The sequence below is a fragment of the Panthera tigris genome, chromosome C1 (genome assembly GCF_018350195.1).
Source record: "Panthera tigris isolate Pti1 chromosome C1, P.tigris_Pti1_mat1.1, whole genome shotgun sequence".
NCBI lineage: Eukaryota > Metazoa > Chordata > Mammalia > Carnivora > Felidae > Panthera > Panthera tigris.
Window position 1 is genome coordinate 151617162 of NC_056667.1, and position 11088 is coordinate 151628249.

At 37.7% G+C, this 11088-nt stretch overlaps 1 protein-coding gene across 1 annotated transcript in view; it reads right to left on the bottom strand.

Annotated features, from left to right (window-relative positions):
* FIGN (fidgetin, microtubule severing factor) overlaps positions 1–10570 on the bottom strand; it is a 128724-nt gene extending 118154 nt beyond the window's left edge. The window contains 2 exon segments of the mRNA XM_042994574.1: positions 9445–9614; positions 10395–10570. Coding sequence (XP_042850508.1) covers positions 9445–9469 — 25 coding nt within the window. The 5' untranslated portion in view covers positions 9470–9614; positions 10395–10570.
* Positions 10571–11088: the final 518 nt, after the last annotated feature.

Sequence of the window (11088 nt, forward strand, 5' to 3'; positions counted from 1 at the left end):
TTACTTTGATCTTAAGACAAAATAAAACAACACAAAAATGGAACAAACAAGCAAAACAACCATTAACAAATTGTATGAATTCATTAAGGACTTAATCAAAGAACAAAGCATGATAAAAAACTTCCAAATTAGAATTTTTTCCCTAATACTTTAACTGCTTAAATGTTACTGATTAAGATTTCATGCTCATGTTAAAAAAAAAAAAATCCCAAAAGGGATTCTGCATATGTAGAGAATTTTTCTTTTTCTCGAGAGACACTAGCTCAGTCTCAACATCCACTCTGAGTAAGATTATTTAGTGCAACTATCATACCCATCGTAAGTAAATTCATATCGGTGACTAGTTGACTGGTATTCATATAATTACATAAAGCATATTTTTTCCAATTAGGGAGCCCTTACTCTTAGTACATTTAAAATCTTTCCATAGAAAGAATAAGTACTTATTCATGTAGCAGTATAAAATTCCAAAGGTGGTGATTTTTTTTTTTTTTTTTTTTTGTTTCCAGTTCATCAGACAAAGATATAGGTCATTCAGGGTCCCAATGTCTCCATTTGGGTCACATCAGTATTCCCCTCAAAAATGTTGCTAAATCTTCTGAATAATGCAAATGAAAACCTCTCTCTCTTTAAAGAAGAATTTCACACCTACACTCTTGGCGTAGGATACCATGATCCAGGCAGGGGATTAGACCCACATCTTTTGTAAATTGGGCCTAAAATTGACTCCAGATTTGCAACTCATGAACAGAAAGTCAGTTTTAATATAGATATGCTTTAAAGAGTAAAAATGGCTATTATTCTTAACAAGTTACATATTGGGTATTACTCTTCCAAATGACTCATAAAATATCTTTTTAAGTACTTAAAGTCATGAATATGTTCTACTCTTTTACCTTTGCTTGAATGCAGTTTTTCATTTCCAGGAAAGGATACATTTTCTAACTAACCCCGTTAACCTAATTACTCATAAAGAAATACCAAAAGTGTCCCTGACATCGATACCGTCACAAAGAGATGTATCTATGCACATGCTCAAGAGCATATTCCATTTAGATAATCAAAACTGTAATTTTTATCTAAAAGATTCCTTTCGATCCATGTAATTCCTAGCAGTAAAATTTATCAAAAGCACTTAAAGTTTGCAAACACTAAAACTGCCCTATCCGTACCTTTATTTCTTCATTCATATACTTAAACTCAAAAATAGTAACTCTCAGGCTTACACGAATAAGAGTATTCTGTTTATTTAATGGTCTTTGTTTGATCTTAAATGGGGTTTGTAATGAAAATGCCTTCAATCTGAAGGGAACCTTTTATCCTATTCAGAATAATTATCTTGTGAGATTAAAATCAGTGAATCATACCTAATTAAGATTTATAATTTAGCATCACTCAGGTATATGATCTAAGAGAAAGAGTTTGCAATCTTAACTTCAATTTGAAACAGAAAGGGGAGAGAAGTGAATAAAAGGGAAATAAAACAGTTACTTGGGGCATAACAATGCACTATATTGCCACACATTTACCCAGATTCCTGGTTTAATCCTTTTTTAAGGCCAGACATTTATTGCGAAAATATAATATAGTAAAGGATAGGAGTAAGGCGGGAAAAGACAGGTTCCGATTTAAATCACACTACAGATTTTGTAGGTAGGTTACAGAACACTGCACAACATGCATCCTGGCTAACCAACTATCAAAATATGACAAGTTTATAATGCCTTTAATGCAAAAAGAAATTCTAAACTGCATAGTGAATTTATAATTAAATGGGACACTCTTGTAATAGTTATTTTCAAGCCTCCTTTCATCGAAGTACATATCTGCCGAGAGAGCAATGGCTTGTGATTACACAGGACAAAGATTTTTCTTCTTAGAGGGTCTTATATGTAGTACTTCTCTCCACAAAGTCTAACAAAGCATCCAAAATAAGTTCAATTTTTTTTTCTTCCTCAGAAATGTCTTTAAAGCCCCCCACCTTCCCCCCAGTCTTGGATTACAAAAAAAAAAAAAAAAAAAGAATAGTTACTTTTCCGAGGTCTTTGATATTTCCTTTCCTGGCAGAGTCATCTGATGTGAGAAATACCTTTTGAAAATAAATGGTGGAGCTTGAAGTGCACTCAGATCCATTACTTGCTGGACATTCCATCGGATCTCAGTTTTGATTTGAAAAAAAAAAAAGCCGCTTGACTTCACAATTTAGTTTTAGGTATCTCAATATGGAGCTTGATCTCATTGAGAAGCATCTTGGGAAGTGACAATGTAAACGTCCTGTCCACCCCTCCACACAGAGGGCTCAAATCAAAGGAGAAAGCGGTCCTACCTAGTGACTCTATTATTCAAGGAAAGGGGGTAATTTCATTCCGGGGTCAGAAACCAAGTTCACAATTCGAATATAACACACCACAAGGTTGATGCTACTGCATGGAAGTTACTCTGCATCTTTAACACAGCTGTCACCACGTGTTTATATAGCTACGATGCTACTTCCTAATGTCAAAATATCAATGCTGCTACTGTTATAACAAGGTAATTATTTTTGCATTTGGCCCCTTTTGTCTGAATGGCACTCACTGAGCTGTGCTTTTATTTCTCACTGGTCAGGATTTTCGGTATGTTTAGATAATTTAGGATTCGACGCTAGAAATACTGATTTTACTTGTGCTTGAAACCTAGGTGGGTTAGTGGTGGGACTTGACAACAGAGAAACTCCCAGGCTCTTGCTACAAATCTTCCTACCAAAATCTTCCCACCCAACCATTCTGAGCCTGGGAATAGAAATTTAAGTACGCATCTATACGCAAACAACGCCAAAACACAGGGCTCCTTTTAAGAATATTTGCACAAAAGTTTATGGGATACATATATGGAGCACATATCAGGCAAGGGGCAACATGAGATAAAGGCAACTATTTCTGTCACCAACTCAGATATAGAAAGAGCAGAAGATACCCAATGGTCCATTTACCACTGATTCTCTTACTAAGTAATCATCAGTGCTTCTTTAGGTAGAGGCACATGGAATAATTGTGGGATAGTCAGTGTCTAAGTAGCAAACCCAGTGACTCCCAGAAAGCAGGCCCTCAATGAAAGTTCGTGGGCTGTAAAGGCAGGGCTGGCTTCATTGCCCTGCAACCTGTGTAGGCTCACGGGGTCCCACACAGAAGGGCCCCGCACTTGGTATAATACTCTGCTGTTTCTGTCTCACATGTTTAACAGATTTTGAACAAGGCCCCCCACGTCGTATTTTTGTACCAAGCCCCAGAAATTATGTAGCCAGCCCTAGGTGAAGGTGACAATGCATGCTGATGGTAAAGATACATTAAAAGAATAGCAAAAAGTTTACAGTTACATCTGGAAACCCATGGCTTCACATTACACTACTTTTAAATTTGTATTTTTAATGTTACTGTTTCCACGAATGATACCTCCTTATGAGCCAAAGCATGAAAGTGGAGGTCATTTACTCTCAGATGAGTTTATGGTCACATGAATATGGCACTTAATCAATTGTCAGTGGCTTAAAAAGCATCCAATTGACATATGGCAAACATTACTTGAATCTGGGGAGAAAGAGAGAGATTTTTTTCTTTTCTTTTTTTGGCGGGTGAAGAAAATGGAGTTTCTGTTCTCTTGTCAGCAATATATCAGCCAGTGCCATGGAGTAAATCCATACATTACCAGCAGAAGTCAAAGCTCTTAAGAAAGGAACTAAGTAAAGGTGTTTTCGATATGAAGAAAACATTTTCTAGGTATTTCACATTCTGCATTCTGCACTAAGAAAATATTCTTTGTAAGCTATATATCACCACTAATAACTTTTAATACCCCAAGCTACTCTTGACTGAAAATGAGAACAAAATTCCAATAAGCAGCAAATTTCCCAATATCATACAAAAATACTTTCTAACAAAGATTTCTCAACCTAAAAATATAAATACGTAAGCTGGGTTGCAGGGTGAAAACACTTTAACCTTGGGCCTCCATAGAATAAACCACGCATGCATACTACTTTCGACACGTATCAGTTTCGAAAATGATAGGAAGAGTAACACTGTAAATGCTTTGTGAAAGTCACAGTGGCCCAAATATAAGCAAACACATCCATTTGTACACATATTTAACATGAATACATCTTAATTGAAATTCTCCTTTGAATGTACTGCTTCCAATATACCCTGAAACAACAGCCTACCATATGCAATGTTAAGCAAAGTGTCAATATTCAAGTAAGAAGACAACAAACAGATTTGTTGCATAAAATATGTAAATATTATTAACAGAAAGTGCCATACGATAGCTCATGTTTGGATGGTTTCTGATCACCTAGCTTTTCTGCCGCCTCAGTCTCTTAGCCAAGACCCTCATCAACAGGTATGGTACGCATGTGCTGTGCTGAGACAGGGCTCCGGAGCAGGCATCTGTGGTGCTGCCCTAAGGAGACAGCAGACCCACCTGCTTTGATTTGCCTCAAACTTAGCAGGACAATTTATTTTTACCATATTCTTGCCTACCTCTTATTTCCGCTATCTGCATTTCTTGCAGCAAGCATCTTTCAAGTAAAATTGCCATTTGAATGATAACGTCAAAAATACCAAAAGATCAGTAATCAGCAATCATGTCAAAGCAGCGATGCTTGAAATTTCTACTGTGAGTAAAAAAGCTAATGATAAAAATTCAAGGTGAGGAAAAAAAAGGAGGAAAATTATAAAATCTAACCATGAAAAGCACTTGCCAAAGCAGCATTTATTTTGTTTTTCAAAAAAAAAAAGTTTCATTTTTCATAGGGATAAAAATTTAGCTATAGTGTGTGTGAGAGAGAGAGAAAGAGAAAGAGAGAAAGAGAAAGAGACACAGAGAGACAGCTAATTGAAGATAGAATAATTTTTGGACTTGCAGTCTTCTAAGTAGTACCCCTAAATAATTTCTAAGTTGAACTGATTTTAATGGAACATTAGCCCAGAAATACCCCCAAAGAAACAGACGATTAAATTAAGGTTTTTTGAACTGAAGAAAAAAAAAATTGCCTTGCTTCCTATGCCATTTGTTTATTCTGGCTTATCAATGACTCAAGATAAAAAAGCAGATATGCTGATTAATCAAGTCTTATCGATCAGTAACATAAGTCAATATTTCATACAAATGTCTATAGAACAATTTCTCCCAATCAAAAATTTATAAATCAATTTAAATTCCTGGTAATTACATTTATTTGCTCTACAACAATAAATGTGGTACTTTATAAAAGTAGTATAAGATATTTGTACTCGAGAATATATTGATCAAAGGCAAAACAGCAAACATTTCTATTAACCAAGGTTCTGAGAACAAACTGTAAAATACAAAACATAAAAGCCTGCAATTGTTTCAAATATACCTAGCAATTCTGCTGATTTCAGACCATTAAAACTGATTACTTAATTAGGCAATCATTCAAGGCATCTAAACACTCACAGACAAAAATAGGGAGTCATTAGCATAGCCGTCTTCACCTTGAGATGAAAATTCCAAAAAAATGTTGCAGGCCCGTAAACTTTCAGGCTCTGTCCCCATGCATAAACTGAACAAAATACTAAAATCCAAAAGCTAACCACCAAATCTCAGGGAAAAAAGGAATTTACCTATAATGATAACACTTATATGTCTTTTCAGGTGGCAAATACTTTAAACTGTCTTAGAAATGTCAAGTTATAATACAGATAGTCTCTACCAAATCCTGGAGGCACTACTTTCCTCCCCTCTGGTCATACTCTTATACTATCTATAAGGAATTAATAAAATATCTGCTCTCTTGTATGTATATCAGAAGTAACTGCCTACAAAAAGGTTTTCAAATTTCCTGCCTGACATGAATAAAAACAACAAAGAGGTTTTCTATTTATAGGGGGAAAAAAAAACCAAAAACCAGTTACTGGACCCTCAGTCACTGGAGTCTTCAACCAAAGGAAAAAAAAAAAAAAATCTCTGTTTTCACTCAGAAGGTACCAGAGATAATTTTAAGAATATCACTGATTCTGTACAGTCAGGAGAAAGAAAAATATTCTGTTTTCAAAAAAAGAAAAAAAAATGGTTCCTGAAACAATTCCAAAGAGACTCTATAAACTATCTTTTTAGGAGAAGAGAAAAAGCAAGTCAACTCACCAACACAGCTTCCAAACAGAAGTCTTACCCTCTTCCAGGAAAACAACAATGAGACTTTATTACCCTGCTATGATTCTTTCATTTCGGACATGATTAATTAGCAAGTATTACACTTCCCCAAACTCCCACCACACTCTTCGAGGTCTCTGAGCCTAGTTGTTGATAGATCCAAATGAAAAACCAAGTGGCCCACAGCAGTGTAAGACAAGTATCCAAAAACTATTTCAAGGAAGGAAAACTTCTCTCATATCTTTGCCTCCCACAATGAAGCAGGCTGCGTTTAACTGCTTTCACACACAAAAAATAATAATAATAAAATAATAATAATAATAATAATAATAATAATAAAATAAAAATAATAAACATTTAATTGGTCATTTTCTTAACAGTACCTTTCAAAATCTGAATAATGCATGCAACATATTCAGTACTCAAGAATACATGGCCTGGTTGATGTGTTACCTACCTCTATTTTTAGGCTGAAATTCCAAAAGACTTGAGTGAGTCCATGCAGTTTACACTGATAACCACCAACATGCACAACTAATAAACAATAAAGATGATGTGAGCAAGCACGTTTTGGGAAATGGGTTTCATAGAAAAAAAAAATCTTTCTTTCCCAAAGAAAAGCAGATATGTCACCCATATAATGATGATAGGAAACAGCAATAAAGGACGAAAAGAGAAGATGAAAGGAAGAGGGCAAGTCTAAAATTTGAATGAATGACAACTCCGATTCTCTGCATATTGTTGCAAAACCCCCTCTCCGAATAATTTTCCCTTTAAAACAATCTGTTTTCAAACCGTCCCTGTGGACCAACAAGCCAGCTATAAACATGTAACAACTATCAGTTTATGAAGGCTAGGCTTTCCCCTTCAACCTTTCAACTCTCATGTCCAAAAAAACTTCACACATAGTACAGTACTAACAAACAGATCTTGTTGGTTCCAGGAATCTTTTTTTTTTTTTTTTATATCTATTCTGGTCATAATATCCTTGCTTTTTTTTCAGTTGTATTAAATTTAGGATCAAAAACATCAAAGCAGCTTCCACCTCGGACCTAACTTTTAGAGAATCAACGTGACAAGGCAGTCCCTGATAGATGTTTCTCTTGATAAACGACTTGTTCAAAAGAGACATTGTAGCTTTCATTTCCTGACCACAACACACTTTTAATTTGCAACAGCAGAGCTGGCAAAGTGTGAGCACTTGCCCCTTCCCAGCCTTTTAGGTTTGGAGCTCTGGTTCCTTTAGGCCACACACTGGAGACCAACAAAATCCAAAAATAATCAGAGTAACAGAATTACAAAATAGGAACCACTAATGCACTTTATACATATACACAAGGATCTACTTTATAGGCAGACACAGAGATAGATATAAACTTTTGCTCCTCAGAATTCTGGTATGTGATAAGGCTCCTGCACGACCATCATTTGCACAGCGAGCATTTAAACGCAGAGAAATAAATGATGTGACTATTATTTAATAGTAAGCAGGGACAGGGGAGGGGGGCAATTTACACACTTAAATCTGCTGTTAAATGTCGTGAATTACATGATTGCCTACCCCAACGTGTTTTTTACATATTACTGCAATGATTATTATTACTACTACCCAGAAATCACCTTTAAGTATCAATACGGTGAACAGTCAAACCATCCAATTTCTGCTTTCAGCACATTGTCCGAGCTCCGATTTAAAATTTATAAATGTAATATCCTCCTCATCACAGGCAGCAGCCCAATCTGCTCTGAATATATATTACAGCTTTAACATCACAGAGGGAAATCGCCCATCTGGCAATCCCATTCGCTCCAACAGCTCCGGGGGAAAAAAAGCTGTGCTCTCTCCTCCTTAAAACATTTCTCAGGGCAAATTATGTGCATCTAAAATAAACAGTCTTCTTATTGATCGCTTCAAAGTCAACAAGTTCCAAATGCAAAATTCAAATCCTTTCTATAGTGTGAGAGCAGTGTGTGTTTAGCTCAATAGTCACCAGAGTCCAACCAGAAGTGCATGTCGCGCAACGGCTCTTGCAGTGCCTTTCCTTGCATTCACATTTGTGTTATGAGAGAGCAGTAACCACGGCCACATTATAGACCCCTGGCAGCTTGGCCCCACTGCTATTTCTTTCTTTCATATTCTCCCTTTCCTTCTCTGTCTTTGCAGGGTGAATGCATGGTGGTGGGATAAATGTAACCAAAAAAAAAAAAAAAAAAAAAAAAAAAAAAGAAAGAAAGAAAAAAGAAAAAAAAGAAAAGAAAACACACACACACAAACAACAACAAAAACCAACCCAGTGTAAAGTGGACATATCCTGTGGCTACGCAAAATACTTTTAACATCTTTCTGCTGTTGTTGTTCTCTATTCGTCTTAATTGAATATCACAAAGTGTACACACAGCACAGTCACAAGAGCTATTGAAAACCCCCTCTCACTCCATTTATCTGACCTTTCTTTCCTTTTTTGTCTTTTCTTTCTTTCTTTCTTTTTTTTTGTGAAGAAAGAGGAAAGAGCGATTTCAAACAAAGTCAATTTCAGTGCTTGATTATTTAATTCTGTCACAGGTTAAAAGTAAAAAGCGCTGACAGGCAGACAAGTGAATGGCAAGGAAAAAGAAACTAATACTGTTTCAGGCATTAAGGACTTAAAGCAATCAAAAAATATATACTTTTTATTTTTATGTAAAAGATACCCCTTCACTCACTCACCCAAAAAAACCACACTCAGAAGAACTGATTACTCCACAAAGTGTAATCATCCAGAGAGCAGATAGTCAAATTGCATTAATAGGTTGAGAAAAAAATTTTTCATCCAGCTCTGTGTGTGTGTGTGTGTGTGTGTGTGTGTGTATATATATATATATATATATATATATATATATATACTTTCATTAGTAAGCAGTCTTTCCCCACACTCCAGCCCTCTCCCCTCTCCACCCAGCCTCCTCCCCAAAAAAACCCACACTGAGTTTAACTAATTTACATACCATTTGACTTCAGCGGTTATATAGTGTATTACTAGTAACACGTAACTTTGAGATTACTGCTAAAACCGGTAAAAGTGGACTCCAGTAATCTATTAATCAAAACTGATATATAAACAAGTGATAGCAAAAGCAAACAAGCATTTTGACAGATTAAAATATGCATATATATATATATATTATATATTAGAGGAATTATACATGATAAGCATCTGCTTCCCAAGGAGCGTCTTCAACGCTTTTTATCATGCTATTTAATTTGTCTTTCCTATTTAGATGCAAAGGAAGTAAATTCCAAAACTGACGTACCATAAACACTGGTGCTACTGATCATTTCTTGCTGGCAGCACAAAAAGCTGAATTGGATTTCTCACAAGCAGGAATTCCAAAGGTTGCTTTTCATTAAAGCCACTTTTCCTCTCAGCTATCAAATGTCACTGCCTTGAAACGTGGGCCCTTTCGTCAGGTATTCATTTAACCTACATGCATATAATTAAGGGGGAAAGCAACATCAACAAAAAGGGGATCTCAGATCACAGGAGAAGAAAGAAAGGAAAAAAAGCACATGACCAGGAATGCAAGTCCATGTCAATTTCACTCACTCCCATTGAAACTAACAAGAGCTCCGGGGAGGACGGTAATAGGATCAGTGGATTGTATATACCATTAAATTATACATCTTTCTCTCCCGTTCCTTGCCAACAATACGCCCACCACGCTGTACCCCCTCCAAGATGATGTGCTTACATTTTTCTGCAACCGATCTTCTGACATTCTCACGTTCCCCCAGCCACGAGACTGTAATTTAACCTCAACTTTTTGTGTGAGCAAGATTCTTATTTACACTTCTTATTTACTTAGAAGTTAGTTCCCGAAGAAAGTCTAGCCCCACCCTATGGCTCCGCTTTCTTATTTTTTTTTTTTATTTTTGAAGTAAAAAGATAGTAATAAGTAAGCCCAATATAGCGGAAAACGAGATTCTTGCTATCGCGAACTCTTAATCCAATACTATTGTTACAATGATTAAGCAGCAAAAATATGCATTATAATGTTTCAGGGCTACTTTGTACAGAGAAATTAGACAGCAGGTTGGCGTACAGAATAGAAGCGAGTGCAAATCAAATTTAATGCTTACGGCACAACTCGGAGATCTCTTTTTATTAGGGGTCTTGCATGTATTTATATTCTTAAAAAATAAAACAAACAAAAACAAAAACAAAATTTAAGCCGATGGTGGAAAACTACGAAGCTCCTCTTACCTGAACGCGCGGAGCAAAAACCCGATAGGTTAGCGTAGCATCGATCCGATGTGTTTGCTGATGAATGGAGGCTAGGGTTAAGTGAAGGTGCCTATGATTTGAAATCATTCCAAGTTTTTGAAGGGAAGACGGACTGCAGCCTCTGCCATGTTGGAATTTCAAACCCAAAACAGCTGCTTGGAAGGAGCCAGCATGCCAGAGGCTGGGCGCAGGCGCAGAGCGCCGCCGAGCCAAATTCAAATCACTTTCACACTAAGAGCCAAAGATCAGTTTTCAAAGGAGAGAGGGAGAAAGAGACGGAGGCTGCCGAGAGGGAGAGAAGACGGGAGGCAGTGGCGAGAGGCGGGCAGTGGAGAGAGACGGGCAGCGGGAGGACCGGGAGGGAGAGGGAGAGGCGCACGGAGCCCGCGGAGCTGGAGGGGGAGAAAGGGAGGCGGGAGGCGAGCGGGCGAGCGAGCGAGAGACGCGCCAGAGATTCATGGGCAGGGAGGGCTCAATGGCCGCGCCGCGCTGGCCGGCCAGCCGCTCGGGTCATGTTACACGGCCGGGGCCGCGGCGGCCGCCCAGCCTCGCCGACGCGCTCACGCGGCCCGGAGGGGGCCCCGAGGTCATGATTACGCGCGCGGGGACCCGGAGCTCTCCCTGCCCGCAGACCCGGGCGGCCCAAGCTGGGGAAAGGGGAGCGGTGCCCGGG